Source organism: Lygodium microphyllum, chromosome 5, assembly GCF_053477565.2.
Source record: "Lygodium microphyllum isolate KBCC chromosome 5, Lygodium_microphyllum_v1.1.10, whole genome shotgun sequence".
Lineage (NCBI taxonomy): Eukaryota > Viridiplantae > Streptophyta > Polypodiopsida > Schizaeales > Lygodiaceae > Lygodium > Lygodium microphyllum.
In genome coordinates, this window is record NC_141139.1 from 107,722,627 (window position 1) to 107,741,978 (window position 19,352).

Genomic DNA, 19,352 nt, shown 5'->3' on the forward strand with positions numbered 1-19,352 from the left:
CACTAATTGAATCTTTGGTTTTCTTGCTTCTCCTTGCGTGGTCACTTGTTGTCCTACAAGATTCAAGAATGTGACTTGGCCCTTTTCACAATGAATATGAGCATCATTAGGAATTAACCAGTCCATTCCTAACAGGTACTCATAGGTCCCCAGGTTCATCACTCTGAATTGCATGTTGGTTTGATTACCCCCAAATTAAACTCCACCTTACTTTTCTATTGTATTGAGGAAACTTCTTTTCCATCAACTAACTCAACTATCAGCTCAGGTGCATGCATTGTGTCTATGTGTTTCCACAATCAATCAAAATTTTAAAGAGTTTACCATTATAGGTTGATGGTGTTTGAATCAATGAGAATTGTCCCTTCTTGTTGAGAGAGACATGAATTCTCGCTCTCTCCATGTCGGTTTCCAATGTGGGACCTTCATGATCTTCTACTTCCTTGAGGGTTATGGCAACAACTCTTCCTCTAGCTGTGGTTGCCCGGCTCTAGTCGTTCTGGAACTTGCTTTGGCATTCATTCTATCCGAGTTTTGGGCATCGACTTTGGATGTGGCCAGGTTCATTATAATAATAGCACTTGAAAGTATCCTTACTACCACGAGTAAAGTTCTCCACTGCCGACGTCTTAGGCTTCTTGCTATTAGCAGATTGGAATTGACCTTGGGCTCTTTTTGCATAGCCCCTAGTTATATTTCTATTTTGGAACTTATTATTCCAAGGCTTATTGTTTCTTGGTTTGGACTGGAGTTCTTGTACAATCGGTCTTGCTCTTATCAATGCGTCTTCTTGGAGGTCGGATGGACGCATTGCTTCAAGCCGTGTGTTCACGGGATCATCCAATCTGTGGCAAAACTTGGATACTTACTATGCAATATCCATAGACGGTGCATGCTTGAGAAGTGTTAGAAACTTTGAGTAATAGGCTTCTAGTGTCATTCCAAGTTGCTTTAGACCAAAGAATTCATTTATCTTTTGCGTGTGGCATGCTAATGGAAGATACCGGCCTCACACTGTATCATTTAATACATCCCAACTAACAGACGCTTCAGAGATTCCTTGATCTTTACACATTGTTTCCACCAAATTCGGGCTTCTCCTGTTAGCTTTAACTTGCCAATCATTGCTTGATTAGCTGGGGTAATTCTAGCAACAATGAAATAATCTTCCATGGACTCGACCCATATTTCTACTTCAACCTCGACGTTTTTGCCTTGGACATCAAACTCGAGTGGTTTGATTTGCTTAAGTAGAAACTTCTTTTCTTGGATCTCAGTAGCATTAAGGGTAAGAACAGCTTCCTGTATATTTTCTCTAATCAGCTCTATGAATGTTATCGTATAATTTGCTCATGTCTTTTCAAAAAGAGAAATCATTTCAGAAGGATAGAAATACTTTATATTAAATTTTTAAAGAAGGTTACATCATGATAGAGTTTTTTGAATTGACTTAAGGAATCTAACCATGGACTTTAGATATATCTACTGACTCCTAATTCTAAATTGCTAGAATGGTAACCAATTTCATATTCAATGGATAGACAAAATAATTTATTTTGCTGTAGGGAAAAAATACATGGTTTATTTTGGGATGATTGGTTATTTGGGAGACAAGATTTCCCTAATACAATCTAAATATGGCATTTGGATACATCCATTGGGTGATAATCGGACTTTGAAGAATGGATATCTAAAAATTGGTACTTTAAAGAAAGATCAAGAAGTCCATCTTTAACGTAGTTGTGGCATTTAGAGTGACCAATAACTATAATTCAGTCCACTAGGATGACCTTTAATCACTTCCTTGTAAATATATTGATTTTGTTTAACCTCTTGGCGTCCCTGAATAAAGTTGAATTCACTCTGGCTTCTTGAAATAAATAAATCTTCACGAATTTAAGGTTTTCCATCCATCTTAGCCTCTTCAAATTGGTCTGAAGGAAGGCAAGACGGCTTGCATTGATAAAACAATATCCACTGCTTATCATCCAGCGTCTTTCTCAGTATAGTGGAGAAGGATCGTAGATGCAATCCAAAATCCACATTACTTGCGTTTGCCATCCATAATCCGTAGAATGTATTGCCGATGTAAACATTGCTCTGAAGACTAGGAATTGTCCCCCAATCTTCGTGTCTCTAGGTAAGAAAAAAAAACATATCAACAAGAGAAAGGGTAAAACATCTCACATCTCAGGCTACAATTACCAAGTTTTTTTAAATTTCTTTTGGCTCGATACCATATGTAACGTACCCACCCTTGATTATGTGACGGATAAAATTTTAGTAGTTGCCCAAAGTTTACCTTCCAAACGTCACCATCCATACTCTATAACTAGAATGATCAGATCAGCTAGTTAACCTTAGGTCTACCCCATAGGGGAAGCGTCCTACCATTACCCACAAAGAGCTGACTTGAAAGTTCCTAATTAACCTAATAATCACCTATCAACAACTAGCTCACATCCGGAGGCGTCCTTTGAGAGGCTTCTTGTCCAGAGAAAGGAGAGACTGCCATTACCCTTGGTTCATGGAGTACAACGCTTTTTTCCAGTAGCAGACTAAGGATTTATGAAATCCCTCATAGTGCTCTAGCACAACCACTGTACCTTTCCCCTAAGATAATTTACAGTTCATGTTCTTAGACCAAACCCCAAGTAAGTCAGTGAATCGGCCCTTCCTAGAGTTTCTTCCTAGCGTTTTTTTTTTTTTTTGGAGAAACCTCTCGGCTTAACCGAGACCACCACCATGCCATAGGACTGGATGCGTCGGGAATCCATCCACCCGCTTCTCTCTATGGAAGTTCTTAGTTATCTAATTACCTATCACATTACATGAAACATATGAAACCAACTTCATTAATTAAAAAGAATCATTTTTCTACACAATTGTTCATTTGTGTAATTTACTTACAAACATACAATCAATTGATTATGTTCCCTAATGTGTGTTCTCCTACCCATAAAGGAGAAAAAAAACAAGTTCACGTGTTGCCTCATCCGGTGCATCTACACATCACCAAGATCAAATCCACCTAAAGCTAGCATTTTTAGGTGTCCCAAGTAGATCTTGGGCAATGCAAGGGACCAAATAGTTCCTAGATGCATAAAGGATTTACTAGTGAGAGACCCCTTAGCACCCTAACCACCTCCTACTTAATGTGATCCCTACTGGGATACCTCTCGCCAATCGGAGCCGGTCCATGCTTTCCGCAGCAATATAAACATCCTCTCTTGGTATGGGGATTCAGCACCTAACCTTGGGGGAGGTATAGGTCTCCTCTATTTATATCTATTCCAATACTTAATTCAATTAGGATTTAATCTAGAAAATCACAAACAAGATTTATGTCTTCAAGCAGTTATGACTTCAATCAATCATGCAACTTTCAAGTGATGATTAATCTAGTAGCAATTGATACTTGAATTTCACATAATGAACTCTTTCCCTTGGAATGTAACTAAGGGTATCTAGATTTTGGGATCTCTAACTTTTCGATTTAAGGTTTATTCTTGTAACCAAGTTTCTTGGCCTTAAGTCAGTTTCTTTAACTTAGAGATATTTTCGGTCTTAAAATCTTCTATCAAAGCTTCTAGATTAAACTATATCCTTGACTAATTTCTTCGGGGTTTGTTCTTAATAAATCCATCTTGAAAAATTCATCATGATTTCTCTTGAATTCTAGAATTTTGTAGTTTTTCTACTTCGAGGTTCGTTCTTAATAAATCCATCTTGAAAATTTCATCATGATTTCTCTTGAGTTCTAGAATTTTGTAGTTTTTCTAACACTTTCTAGCCTATAAGATGTTCTAATAATTTACCAAGTGCATACTCTAAGATCGCAGTATTTCTCAAGAGACTTATCTTATTTCTATTGAATTCGGATAGAAATTTTTAGAAAAATCTGTAGTATCACGATTAGTAAAGGGTTGCTATCTATGCTCGTGACTCCGTTAGTGACTCCCGTGCTCACAACTCCAATTGCTTCCATGTTAGTAGGGTTTTTCATGATTTCCACTTTTGAATTCTTTTTCCTCAAGGCCATGACGAAAATATAATTCTAGAAGAAGAATAACACAGCAGTAATACTAGTTGGCAAGGGTGTAAGACTCTCGATGATGATAATGGTTATTGCAAGATTAAATTATGTAGGCCTCACGAATGGTTCTTCTTTCCTCGTGGAGAGCAATACTTCTCTTTCGCTAGTAGACGAAATAGGGACGAGAGTATAGGTATGACTTCTAACTGGATTGATAGAATAGGATAAAGTTCTTCAGTGTCTTCTCTTCTTGGATTAGAGTAGAAGAGGATGAGAGACCTTTTGTGTATCCCCTTCCTTGGGTTGAATGGAATGATATCTCTTTGTCTCGCAGAATAGAGTCTCCTCCTTCTCGATCAGCATCTCATCCTAGTCAAGATTGCTCTTGTCCCTTCTTGGTCATCCTTGGGCCCTCAATTTATAGTTTTGCAAAGGGGGTAAAAGAGAGGACACTTGATTTTTAGTGTTTTTCAATAACATCATCGATGACAAAGATAGAACACTTTGTTTTAGTGCTTCTAATGACATCATTGATGACGTCAGAGAGGGGGCTCCATTTATGTAGTGTGAAGATAGAAATTTATGAATCTATGGGCAAGCACCGCATAGCGTATCATCGGGCACCGGTCACTCACCTTGGGATCTTGGCCTTGGCATACGTAGCAATGAGCTATGAAGGCTTCATTGGTGTCATTGGCTGCGTGCGAGAAGCTCCCACTAGCTTATAGAAAAATCTTCTTAGGAGGTCATCCATCCTACCCAAGTGCGCTTAATTACCAAGTGACTATCCACTAGGCTAGTTTTTTTTTTTGTTCTATACTACAAACATAGTTTTAATAAGCTGGTCTTTGAAGGGTCTCCCAATTCTTTCTTCCATGAACTGGTATATAGTACCTCATTAAGAATAATTATTATCTTCATAATGAGAGTCAGTTTCATAATTAGAGCGAGTATTTTTTTTAATGTGCAACATAAATCAATTTTCTTTGGAATGTATACGCACATTAAAATAAACTAAGTAATGGGGACATTACAAAAACTCAGTTTGATCTTAAGTTTACATATGATATATTTTACAAATATTTCTATTCTTGTACTTATGATAGAGAGAAAGAAATGTAGAAAAACTCAGTTTGATCTTGAGTTTACAAATGATATATTTTACAAATATTTCTATTCTCTCACTATGGAATATCAAAGATATTTCATTTGATTCATATTATATGATATCCTCTTATACATAAACATTATCATGGATATTATGGAAACATAAGGATGAGAATCTTCATTCTATGATATGGGATATCATTGTGATATTATATTATTGATATTGATTGAATATTTCTTTTGAGAGATCTTAAGATGATTGAGCTTATTGGGATGGGAGATCGTATAAGCATCTTACAAAAGACGCAACTGTAAATGAGAATAAGAATAAGAATTTGAATGAGAAAAAATATGGCCATGGTTATTTCTAACTAGATATGCATGCTTAGATATAATCTCCAAGTGAGAGTAAAATTAATTTAAACCAATTATGACTCATGTGAAGAATTTTATTTTTTTATAAGTAGATTTATCTAAATATTTTAATAGCCACTTTATGAAGACCATATGTGAAGAACCATAAAGAATATATCTAGCTATCTAGAAGACTCTTTGTGAAGACTTTATGAAGATAATGTGAGATTTTGAGAAGACTCTTTGTGGATATTTTATGACAAAGACTCTTGATTTGAAGACTCTACTCTTATAAAGATATATATGGATTTGAATATGAATATCCATATAAGTGATGCTTAAGATCTACAATCACATTCAAGATATAATAACAAACATACAAGCCATGCAAAAGATAAGTTTTTTACTTCTTTTTCTTTGATATTTTAGCTTAATGGGTCTAAATTTTACTTTGCAATAATAATTGAGATCTAGAAACAAATTTTTTGAAGAGAAATCATATTTCGTTTATCTTTTCTAATACATATTATATGGCTAAGCTTTGAAGACAAAGATTTTGAAGAATAATCGAATGTAACTATGTTGTTCTCCATAAAACTACCAAATGTATTAATTATATGATTTCTTCATGTAAAAATTTGTGTATTATATTATCTATCAATTTGTAATATAATAAATAAATAGTGTTAGAATCAAAATATCTATCCATGAACTTGTTTGCTAGGTAGTATTATTTAAACTATGTAGTCTACATATATTAAATATATCATATTGATTATAAACTATATTTTTTATATGTTTAGTAGCTTTTTTAATAAAATATATAAAGAAGATGAAATAGTATGCATGAGTCATGAAAAACTAAAAATATACTTTTTATGATGCTTGACTTAAAATCGTCATTTTCTCTTACCAAAAGCATAATTTTGCAATTTTGATCACATGCCTTGTCGACCAGGTCTATTTCAATCAATTTGAGTATCCGCACATCCATATTGTGAGTTCATAGGAGAAACTTATAGCAAAAAAAAGTTACATAGATGCAATTGAAATAAGCTTTTCTTGTGGAATACATTGTTCAAGAAGACTTGTATGGTTAATACTATGGTTCTCAACCAATTCACGGGTTCGTATAGAAGACAATTGATCAAGGCAATTCTTATTCTTCATCTTCTTCTAGACATTTGAGATTGTGCTTCTGATTGTGATAGTGAATGAGATTGAGAGTGAGAGTGAGATTGGAATCCCTTATCGTGTGTATGATATAAGCTCTGGGGTGATTAGGAGATTCAAGCTCCATATTGGAGTGTATGTTGTGATGTTCCATTGTTCCTACTCTATAGACTTGGTCAGATATTATATCGATTTCTCTTATTCTCTATTTTCTCCATACGTATCTTTATTCAGTTTGATTGGCTATGTGATTTATCATGATTATAGAGTCATGTTACATACTACCATCTAGAAACACCATGCCCAAGTCTCATAATGCTGCACGACAAGTATTGTAAAAGCTTGGCATGGATTATAACAACATTCATGCATGTGCCAATAATTGTATTCTCTTTCCAAGAGAATATAAGTCCATGGAAACATGTCTGAAGTGTGGTGCTCACATATATCACCAAGACCTACAAGGGAAAACCATCCCTCAAAAGGTTCTTAGATACTTTCCACTTGTATCGCACATCCCTCACATATTTTCACATTAGGCATGGCTAGCTTAACAATGTGGCATGCGCAAAATAGGTCCACATATGGAATCTGACGAATACCAAGCAGACTCCCATGCATGGTATCACATTAACTCCACCTTTTTAAGCATTGCACACGAGAGCCAATGAATTTTTGGCTTGGTCTTGCTATGGATAGTGTGAATCAATTCAAACTCCACTCTACTTCTTAATGTGTGTGGCAAGTAATCCTTGTGAACTATAACATTCCACCATGGCTTCCAACCAAGAAAAGGCACCTAATCCTTAGCTTGCTCATTCCCGGGCACTCCAAAGTCAAGAATATGGAAGTCTATCTTTCTCCAATAGTATTGACGAGCTCAAGAGTTTATTGGAGGAGGAGATTACTATAGAAGACATGAGCAAGAATATTGAAGGTGGTCCATTAACATGTGAGTCATTCTTATGTGGACTATGCATGAATTTCTACGATTTAAGGAGTGCTCAGGTAAATTATTTTTTATTCTTGTTGTTGGCATCTCACATGCCTCATTTATGTTTGTGTTGACTAGATATAGATATTATGACAGGTTTTGTCACTTTTTGTTATCATGCATGTCCATTGTATGGACCAAAGTTAAACTCTTGAAGGTCTCGAACCATGAAGAACAAGGTCTATCATCAAGGGCACACCATATTCTTGCCCAAGGGCCATGATTTGAGAGGGAGATTCCATGGATGACCCCCTTATGAATAAATACCTAAACCTGGTATGACTAGAAGTTAGTCCATGAGCTTCCAAGCAAAATGGAATGGTTTTCAATTTTCTATGAGTTGTCACATTTGGACGTATTTATAGATCAACCATTTGTTGGATTCAATTTACATTTTCAAGAATCTTAGCAACTTACCATTGAACCATATCACAGGAAAGAAAGACATTGTATGGGCATGAATGGATTTGAAGAAGGTAGGGAAGTCATGTGTAACTACCTCATGCTCCTTGGGTCCTATCCACTAAAGAGGAATGCATGGTGAAGCAAATTATCAAATCTATTCACATGCTAATGGATATGATGCATTCTCTCATGTCCACATTTTCTAAAGATAACCACCTAACAAGACTAGAATCCCATGATTGGCACAAGATATCTGAGGTTTTCCATTGCCTTAATAGTAAGTATATATAGTATTTCGTTAATTTGTATCAACCTATAGTTTGTAATACATTAAATTTTTGGTAGTTCATACTACTAATTGTGATTGTGGACTTTTTCACTTTAGAGATATGTTTGACAATTTATAAGTTATCAAATTTAGTGTACTGGATCTTATAGAAGGAGATCAAGACATCATCCATTGAATGTACAAGAAAATGAGCAATGGAGATAGTTTGTCTCTTTGAGAAGTACTTACCAATAAGTATGTTCATGATACAAACTTACCTCTTAGTATATCTTGTAGATGAAGTGGAGATTGTAGAATTGGTCCATATTTTTAGTGTTGGAGGTATTGATGTATATTTCAGAGTGGCTACCAATGGTGAATTCAAATAATCATATGCTATGAATGCTAAAGGATGACAATAGACTAGGAGAAGATGTGGTGATTAGAAATAGAATAGAGAAGAGGATGGATGGACTCATGGAGGAGAAAGTGATTCATTTTTGTATGTTACATCATGCATCCATGGATAAGTGGCTCGGTATGTATAAGCAAGACATAAGACAATGCAACATATAGTGTGATCAAAACTTCAACATAATACATTTCAATTGTCAATTTGATATCATGAGGGCACGGAGGAGATGTCGTAGTTCATGCCAACAAAATGGTTACATGCTGCCTTGGTGGGTGTTACTTCATGCCAAGGGATGAAAGTCTCTAGGGAGGAGTTGGAGTTCTCGAGGGGATCAATCTAAAGGTAACCATGTGCTTTCTTTGTTGTTGTATCCACTAATTTTATGTAGCAACTAACCTAGGCATTTCAATGTATAATACAAAATCTACAACATGATATGGTTAGGTGGATAATATTTCTGAGTTGAATGCATTGAAAAAATGTGCTACACAATTGAATATGATATTATGGTGAATTTTGAGCAAGAAAGTGGACAATGGCCCATAGATTTCAACATTATTATGGATGAGATGGAGTATTTTGGCAACTTACAAAGTGTTATTTTAGTAGATTACCGTAGCTTCTCCATGATCATATTCAATGCACAATGGTTTAAAGTGGTATTTGAAGGAGTAGAAGTAACTATTCGGTGAGGATCCTTTGGATTCTTCGAGGTAGACTTCAAGAAAAGATGAAATGATCTCTACTTCAAAATCATCTTGCCAGATCATTGTGAACATATGCATGAATTTTTTTGTTAATTCTTTTACAATACAAAAAAACCACAAATACTTTTTTGTTCTTTATCGTAGACTCTTATTTGATATTATTAAGCAGTCTTCTATCCAAATCCACAATAACCTCATTGTGGTATGTTGTGCCCATCGACACCTCAAAGCACTCGAGTATATGACAAAAGCAATGTTCCTAGCATACATGAGGAGATGTTGAGCTATGCTAAGATTTATCATAGAGCCATAGAACTGTGATCGTATTTGTGTTTGTTTGTCAAATTTATTGACTATTTATGTGTGTTGGTATTCTATTATATGTTTTTTAACTAACATCCTTCTTTGCAAATATATTTTATCGTGATTCAGCTTCATCCTTATATTGATTATACTAATATAGTTAAATTAGTTGTAGTGGTCACTATAGATGATCAAAAGAGCAATATGAGCCGAGGGATGATAGATGAGGATTTTCTTCTAGGATTTCACAATGCATGTATTTCAAAAATAGCTATATACTCAACTTATAAATCGATTTATGGAGCATTATTCAACACATATGACTAGAAGAATGAAAGGGTTACATGTCTTGCTAGCCAATTTTCTTTTTTTATGCAGTTGTCACTATTACTCTCGCAAATAAACATGCATACGTTGTTCTATGTGTTACACATTATGATACAAATAGCAAAGATTTTGTAGCGACATGTATACCAATAGTTTTAGTAATGACATGATAATTTTTTGGATGAATAATTATATCACTTTAAATGTTTGTATATGGCTCATATCTTCTAGTGTTTATGCCAAGATCATAGTATTACTACTTATGAAAGAAGGAAGCTCAATGATAAAGAAAGAAAAATCCACATTGATGAGCAAGATATGTTAGTCATTCATGATGCCATTAAGAAGTGATATCACTAAATTTATGGCAACCATTTCAAAGTTAAGAATGACCACCGAATGCTGAAGTATTTTTTTTCACAGCCTAATCTTTCTCTCAAATGAAGAAGGTGTTTAACCATATTATAGAGCTATGACTTTGAAATTTTCAATATGCTAGGCAAAGATAATGTAGTGAGAGGATAGATGCATTATCTAGGATGTGGGGATATTCCATTTCTATTATTTCTACCCTATACAAAGATTGGATCCAAGATATTTAGGAAGAATATTTGTTGGCTGAGCAGCACACAACCAATATAATGAAGAAATTACAATAAGACAATGAGTTTCAATTTTTCGATTTTAGGACTTCTTTGATTTAAAGAGAGAGTGTACTTGACTCTTTACACATCATTCAAGCAACACATATTACAAGAGATGCATTCTTCTTCTTTGGCTAGGAATACTAAGTTATTTAAGACATTTGATAAGATCCATACGTTTTTTAATTGGAAAGGACTTTGGAAGGATGTCAAGGATTATGCAATTCTTACCATGCTAGTAGAATAAAGATTGCAATTTGTTATCTAGTGGTCTACTTCAGCCATTATCCATTCCACATGGTAAATGGATTGACATAAGCATGGATTTCATAAGACTTCTTACTACTAAATAGGGTTGGAATAGTATTTTTATTGCAATCATCATATCAAATCAGCCCACTTCTTACCTGTCAAAGTCCAGTATTCAGCCAAATAAGTGGAGATTAGTTCATGAAGTGAATTTTCATACTTTATGACTTACCTATGAATATTATTTCTAATAGGGATACAAAATTCATGGCAATGCCCATACATGCCTTGCTGACCAAAATGTCCATGGGTGCCATGCTGCGCATGCATTATATGTGGACCAAACTGATTATTAGGGCCTTGCTGCCCGAAATTCCCATGCTGCCCATGTGCACTTGCATTAGGGCCTTGCTACCCAAAATTTCCATACTGCCCATGTAAAACATGCAAACCAAACTAAACATTGGGTCCTTGCTGCCCAAAACTGCCATCTGCATGCTGCCCATGTGCACCCTGCATACTATGCTGCCCAAAATTTGCATTTTTTCCTTGCATATGGCTTCCACTACGGGGTATTTGTTGTCCCAAGGATGGACTAAAAGGGTTTGTCACATGTGATAGGAGAATGGGTTCATCATGTCACATAGGGGGATCACCCAGCTCATAGGTGCTATGGGGAAGGCCATGGGTACCACCGAGACCTTGTGGGCCACGCCCGGTCTCTAAGGGGGGAGGGCGGTTAGCCTCACGAGGAGGGACATACTCCTTGGGTTGAACTGGGGGGGCTATGGCGGGGATGAGGGCGCCCATGCGCTCTATGAGTAAGTCCATATTAACCCCAAGTCAAGATGGCGGAAAAAGGAAGGAAAAAGCAGAAAAAATATGGAAAAAGAGCAAAGACATGCAGGCGACCTCCAAAGCTAAGCCGGGGCAAAAAGCGCAATTTTAAATGAAGGGCATCTCAAAAAACTCGGAAAACTCTTGTAAAAGAGCGCCAGGCTCCCTCCTGTGCCAATTGTAAAATACTAGACAGGTGTAAGCTAGAGGCATAAGGCTAGAAGAGGGAAATTGAAAAAAGACTTTGCCACAAGGGCCGGTCATGTAAAAAAAGGAATGGGTGCCCATGGGATTTTAGGGTTTGTATATATAAAGTTCAAAAAGTGAATGAGAGCTCATTCTTTTGGTGTGTGGCTAATAAGAGCCCTCTTCTTCTTCTCTTCTCCTCATCTTCTTCCTTGTGTGTGCTCTTGAGAGAGGGAGTGTGAGAGTGTGAGGGAGTGAGTGTGTGAGTGTGTGAGAGTGAGGGATCAAGAGGGTGAAGCTCTTCACCATCTCCTCTTTTCTTCTTCTCTTATCTTCTCTTTTCTTGCGCGCGCGGCTATGGAGGATGGAGCTTGGAGATGGAGGAGGCTTGAGGATGCTTGAGCTCGCATCCAGGATCGTGGAACTACCGGGGTGTGTGAGAGAGGAGGCAACTCGTATCGGCATCAAGGTAAGCTCACTACACTCATAGGATCGACGACGCGTCGGCTAGGTGAGAGATAGCCATTAGAGCTCGCTTGAAACGCTTGAAGCAATAAGCGGTCCGTGGGTCTTGGCGATTGAGCGAAGGCTTCCACAGTCCATCTTAGCCATCATCTCGGAATAATGGTGATCTTGGCGGGTTTCCATCTCCATGTGGCATTGCTCCATCTCTCGATGTCGTTCAGCATGACGGGTCTCATGTTGGCATAAGGTTTGGTTGAGCATAGATAAGCGGTCTATCTCAGGGGCACCCTCTTCAAACATATCTTCACGATCCCCCTGGGCTGAGCTAGGATCATTCATTGAGGCACGGGAGTCCCTTATTTTACGCTGGAAGTCCTCCTGGGCCTTTGCTTTACCCTTGTGGCATGCCATCCCAAGTGCAGTCCACCAGGCCCCTTGTTACAGAAATGACAATAACTTGAGCTAGAAAGCTCCGATCGCCAAACTTTTTGATTCAAATGAAAGCCCTTGATCCCCTCTACGAGGTTATGTAAAAACATCTCTGATAGTAAATGATCAGGGCTTTGTTGTAATCACTTTTTGTGGGCTGATTGTGTAGGACTGCTGCCTGTCCCACAGTACCTCTGAGCACAAAACTGAGCATATCTCCCAAACCGTAGGGCGGAATGGGGAGGTTTTTACTTCAAATCTAAGGGGAGGATGCCCTCTTCGAATTAAGATATAGAGCCCGCACTCAATCACACAAGAAGGCTTTGCTGTAATCAACTTTTGCGGGCTAACTGTGTAGGACTGCTGCCTGTCCCACAGTACCTCTAAGCACAAAACTGAGCGTATCTCCCAAACCATAGGGCGAAATGGGGAGATTTTTAGTTCAAATCGAAGAGGAGGATGCCCTCTTTGAATCAAGCTATAGATCCCGCACTCAATCACACAAGAAGGCTTTGCTGTAATCAACTTTTGCGGGCTAACTGTGTGGGACTGACTGTGTGCAATACCCTGCAAAGACTCCTTCAATGAGCATACCTTGTCCCAATGCTGAGATGCTTATTTCAAGAACTAGGGCCTCAATGGTGGTTCTCAATACCACATAGAGCCATACATCATTTGCATCTATAGTTCTCTGCTGAGACCATTTTCATGACTGCATATCCTGCCCATCACTACATACATCCACCATACATTCAGTATACATCCATCAAGTCATATAGTTGTTGTCCATACATTTGAAAATAGCGCAGTTCTTGCAAATCCTTCATAATTATTTCATGATGTTACATTGGCTACCACAAACACTAGCACTTTGATGGTTGCAAGATACTTGAATTTGCGAAGGATATTCCCATTATTATGATGTTGGCAATAGAAAATATGCCCATGATGGTGAATTCAATTTCTCTTAGGACTGTGGAATTCTTGCTCACGCCATTATCGCAGGACAAGCTCAAAAATATTTGGCAACATGTTGTTCGAAAGGCATTGGACTCAAGAGATACATTACTACCAGGTTTTCTTGAAGTAGGAAACAGATCTACAGAGTTGCATCAGCAAACATCTAAAGTGAATGAGGAGGAGAAAGTGTCTGGTAAAACTGCCTCTTTAGTTACTGAAGTGCCAAGTGCTCAATGCTTTGTACTTTCTGCCCCAAATGAGAAATTTGCTGCATCATCAACCCCTCAGTTGGACCATCAAGAGAATGGGCCTTGACTGAAGCTGTCCACTGACGAGTCTTCCCAATCACTTGACTCTATGCAAGCTAGGATCCATAAAGAAATAGATTGTGATTTCTTTGGTCATGGGAAGCAAGAAAAGAAGACATCAACAAGTAGCTTCTCTACTGCATAGGCTCGCAGTCTTCATCCGTGGACAAGAGTTCAGAGTGTGAGTTGAGTCAAGATTTGAAATCTGATGTTACAAAATTTGAGGCTGATAGCATCAGTCACAACTTGCAAAACCAAAACCTCGCAAGGTTAACCCTACCACTGTGCCCAAAGAGCTAGATTCTCCTGTTTCTAGCCAACGAAATGCTCAACAAAGTAGAGGTAATACTTCCCTCACCCCTCAACCAGTGTCATCACAGTTCACTTACACGTACGGTCAACAAGATCAAGTATGGCAGGCAAATGGTAATTGGGGTTATCATCCTTGGAGTTATCCTGCCCAGAATCCTAGCTTGAGTCAAGAAGAAGTATGGGCTGCAAAGGCACGTGCTTGGGCTGCATCAAAGGCAACTCAAGATAAATCAAAGCCTGCTCAGTCGGGAGCAGTTGAGCATCTCAAACGAAGGTCAAAGTGTGCCAATAAAACCATCAAATCAGCTTACTCAAGGAATAACAAGTTTAGATCACTGTGCACATGAGATAACTCAACCATTGGAGCCATTGGAGAAAAATACTATGTCAGAGACTGGGCAATCACAACTAAGTGATAGGCAATCTGTTTCTAGCAGCTACGTAGGGGACTCCATTTCAAGCTTTGGAATAGACAGTGCAAACACATGTCTCCCAGGTACTGACTGACTTGATTTTACATCCCAAGGCACTTTGCCACCATCTGTCAACCTCCCTTTCAATCAACAGCCAACCAATTTAATCACACAAAGTTAGGCATCCCCACATGTTTCTTTACCACGCTTCACGTACCCTGAGAAACCAAGTACACTAGGCTATGAGCTTCATCAACACATCAAGTTCCTCCAAGCTACTCGCAGCCCCCCCAATAGCATCTTACACCACATTCCCAGTCATTACCACATATACAGTGGGCTATGAGCTTCATCAACACATCAAGTTCCTCCAAGCTACTCGCAACCCCCCCCAATAGCATCTTACACCACATTCCCAGTCATTACCACATATACGGTCGCCATTGCTACAGGCCAACCAGTGCAGCAGAAACATCCACAAGGGTTTTTCCTCGCATCGGTGACATGCTCCTCCTGAACTGAACCCGAGCTAATCCAGTATTGCAGTGATGCGGCCATGGCAGATCCTTCTCGCCTTCCTGCTTCTGTCAACCCTGGCGCATTGCAAGGTCCTCACAGACGCGGACAACAAGAGCAAAAAATTCCAACAAGGAGAAGCCACTGATGATTAGCTCCCTTACCCTGTCCTGGATGAGTTGGCATTAACAAATACTCAATGCCCTCGACATGTTGAGTTGCGATGGCAAACTGAAGTTAGTTCCAGAATTTATGCCACTCCTCTGGTTGCAGACATCAATAGTGATGGAAAGTTAGAGGTGGTGGAGCCTTCTTTTGTACGCAATCTAGAGGTTCTTGATGGTGCAAATGGTGAAAACTTCAAGTTATATGATGACCGAGAAGCTAGTTCTTCCAAGGGAGCGTATTCGCAGAGATTGGTATGTAGGCATAGAGCCGGATCACGCAGACCGTTCTCACCCAAATGTTCATGATGAGACTCTTATAATGCTCATCCCTTCTATTGCCAGGCGGTGCAATATGAAGAAATTCGGCGATGCTGTGGACCAGAATGCCTCCAATAACCTCACTGTTGTTTCCACAGAAGAGATCTTCCTGGAGAGGGCTAAAGGTGCAAGCGGCGTTGCCGCCAATGCCAAGATAGAAGAGTGCAGCTCTGAGCTCGCCATCTTAGGGAATGCCTCGCTCATCGTTTGCAAGACCTGTGGCAAGAAAGGAGATCACAGAACCTCGAAATGTCCCCTCAAGGATCTCATTGGGACCAAGGGTTTCACACTTGGTGAGAAGCCTCCAGAAGATGATGGGCCTGGATTGGCTACTCCTGATGCTGGATCTACCACAACAGGCAAGAGCTCATACGTCCCTCCCAGCATGAGAGGCGGCACTGGGAAGAATGGTGACAGCATCCGCAGAGGCAGAGTTCGGGTTATCACCAATTTCTTTATAGAGTTGGGCTCCTATTAGAGGTCCTGGTATGCCCTTTCCTCTTGCTATTGGTGCTCCATCACTACTTCTTCTTATAGCTCATATTGTGTGTCTTCCAAGAAAGCTGCCATCTCTGCCTGTGTACCTGAAAAGTAGGGTTTATTGTTGGAAAATGAGACTAGATTTGAGGGAAAGGAGAGAGAAAGGAAGGATCTAAAAACTTAGCTCTGATACCAACTGTAATGAAGGAGACCTAGGAGAGAGAAGGAGAGAAGGGAGAGACTGCAGAGAGGAGAGAGAAAGAGGAAGAAGATAGAAGAAGAAGAGAGAGAAAGACAAGAAAAGAGAAAGAAAGAGGAGGGAAGCCATGAAAGCTGGAAGGAAGGAGAAAAGAGAGACTTGATTATTGATAACTGATGCCCTAATTGGGTCTCTCAACACCTTATATACCCTGTCAATATAACTGGGTATTCCCATGCTAACCCGCGTCCTACCCATCTATCCCCACTCTTTTAGGAGACCTAGGAGAGAGAAGGAGAGAAGGGAGAGACTACATAGAGGAGAGAGAAAGAAGAAGAAGATGAAAGAAGAAGAGAGAGAAAGACTAGCAGAAGAGAGAGAAAGACAGGAAAAGAGAGAGAAAGAGGAGGGAAGCCATGAAAGCTGGAAGGAAGGAGAAAGAGACTTGATTATTGAAAACTAATGCCCTAATTGGGTCTCTCAACACCTTATATACCCTGTCAATATAACTAGGTATTCCCATGCTAACCCGCGTCCTACCCGTCTATCCCCACTCTTTTACAAAGCATTACCTATCGTGCACAAGCAGATGGACAAACTGAAAGGGTCAATAAATGCCTAGCGGTCTATTTCACACTTTTCTCATGATACAAAAAATACATGGGACCATTGGATTCTTCTCTTGGAGTTTAATTACAATAATATATATCACATAAATATAGGTATATCATCATTTGAGACATTGTATGGTTGCAAGGTCCAAGTACATTTGTCATTGTTTCACGATGAAGTAAATCCTCCTGCTCGAGAAGAGTTAGAAAAGATGAAGCCATTAGTGAAGCAATGCAAAGAAAATATTAGAAATGCATAATAGACTATGAAATCTTTTGTAAATGATAAACAAAGGCATGTGGATTTTGAAGAGGGAGAATGGGTATCCTTGAAGGTGTCTAAGCTTCATTATTTATCTCTTAAGGGAGGACATAATAAACTTGCTCATCGCTATTATGGTACATAATACCAAACCATAAGAAAATTTGGAGATATTGCTTATCAACTTGATTTTCCTTCAACCACACGTATTCACAATGTCTTTCATGTCTCCCAAATCATGAAGTATATTGACCTAAAAGGCAATAGGGGTCCAATATAACACATCTTTGCACATTTATTTGTTAACTTTTCTATTCTTGGAGTTGAGGGTTTCATACCTCTCGATCAACATTGAGGGTGGATACTTAACGGCCACCATTGCAAGAGGTAGATTTCTTGTAGCAACCTTTCATTGATTCTTGTTGTATCTTGATTCAATTCAGTTATGGCTACCTTGTGCTATAGTCTAATGCAAAGTTCAGCTATGGCTAGTTGTTTCATATGTGGTTTCTTAATTTTCTTGGTTACTTTAATTCAAGCTAGGCATTTTTCATTTCATAATTCCTAAGGGAGAAAGAAACGAGAGAGTTGCTCCTTATAGAACTATGGTTTGAAGCCATAGTTCTATAGCGAGAATATCCCTAGTTTTTTTTGCTATCATAAGAGTATTTATATTCACCTAAAAGTACTTGTGAAAACTACAAATGGTGTGTCTATTATAGTGTTTAAAGTTTCATGAAAATTGTAGATGTTCAATATTATTCAGTCCATTAAAAAACACAATTGTAGTTTACAATTTACATGAGGGATTATATATGGATCTTCTAATGTGCTCCTAAATATAAAGTTAGAAACTCTCAAAAATTCTTTTAAAAAGTTCAAAATATGTGTCAATATGGCTATCTATAAGCCCAATCCTTTGTGCTAAATAATGCACACCTTACAACTTAAAACGAGGATAGCTCTCTCGCTACTACTATAACAACCACAAATCACTCAATAAGGCGTCAAAAAGTATATCTCACTACCTTTTCTCTATCACATAGGAGAGAAATGCCTTCTAAACACTAAGGGCACATCTCTCACCTTTTAAAATACCTTTATGCACTTCTCAACACACAAAGACTCCCTATTTCTCAAAAACCAACTTGTAGACTGCTCTCATGCATAATAAAATTTAGCACCTCTAGGTATAGGTAGGTCTAGTATTGTTGTGTTTGATTCTAGCCATGTATTGATATGGTCATAAAAATCAATCTCATTATTTCAAGAAATCAACATGCTCTAGGTAATAGGAGTCCTTGAGAGCTCATATACCGATGATGAACAAGATAATGAGTATGGTTACCATTATCACGTGATATGCCCTAATAAACTCATATTGAACTTTTTTTAAACATGTGTGTAGGTAGTACTTGAAAATGATTTTTAGGTTATTTTAATTATTTTGAAAAAACTTGGTGATGGCAATTTTTTGTCAAAGTTTTTCTATTTTTTAGATATAAGACCTGTTTTAGAAGGTGATTTGTAATCAAATGGAGCAAAATTTGGTCAAAGCTTCTCTCACAGAGTTTGAAGAGGAGATCAAGCACATAATATTTTGTTGTCTCACAAGCTTGGTACATTTCATCACCGTTTTAATGATATGAGCCTTCGAAAATGAAAAATAAAAAATTTTCAACACAAAAAAATGTATCTTTTTTATGCGCTTTCTTTTCGTCTTTGGTAGGTTTGCATGCGAGTGATGATTTGGGTGGATCACATCAATTTTGGCACATGCTTTTCTTGGGAAATACATCGTTCTTGAAAAAGTTTATTTTGGACACGTGAAGCCGTTTTGGCAAAAAAGCTGAGCAAACATTTATCTTCATCATCTTCTTCTTCCAAAAATCTGAGATTGAGACTAT

The 19,352-nt window shown here is 38.1% G+C and overlaps 1 protein-coding gene across 1 annotated transcript; it reads left to right on the forward strand.

Annotated features, from left to right (window-relative positions):
* The first annotated feature begins 15,448 nt into the window (after positions 1-15,448).
* LOC148036260 (uncharacterized) lies at positions 15,449-16,371 on the forward strand. The gene is made up of 3 exons (XM_087678904.1): positions 15,449-15,500; positions 15,682-15,811; positions 15,918-16,371. The coding sequence occupies exons 1-3, from the start codon at positions 15,449-15,451 to the stop codon at positions 16,369-16,371; spliced, it is 636 nt and encodes a 211-aa protein (XP_087535030.1).
* The last annotated feature ends 2,981 nt before the right edge of the window (positions 16,372-19,352 follow it).

Excerpts from the sequence above, each read along its gene's own strand:
- LOC148036260 (XM_087678904.1), top strand. The coding sequence starts at position 15,449 with ATGGCAGATCCTTCTCGCCTTCCTGCTTCTGTCAACCCTGGCGCATTG. Across the intron at positions 15,501-15,681 it reads CAACCCTGGCGCATTGCAAG|ACATCAATAGTGATGGAAAG; the intron begins GTCCTCACAGAC and ends CTCTGGTTGCAG. Across the intron at positions 15,812-15,917 it reads GCTAGTTCTTCCAAGGGAGC|GCGGTGCAATATGAAGAAAT; the intron begins GTATTCGCAGAG and ends TTCTATTGCCAG.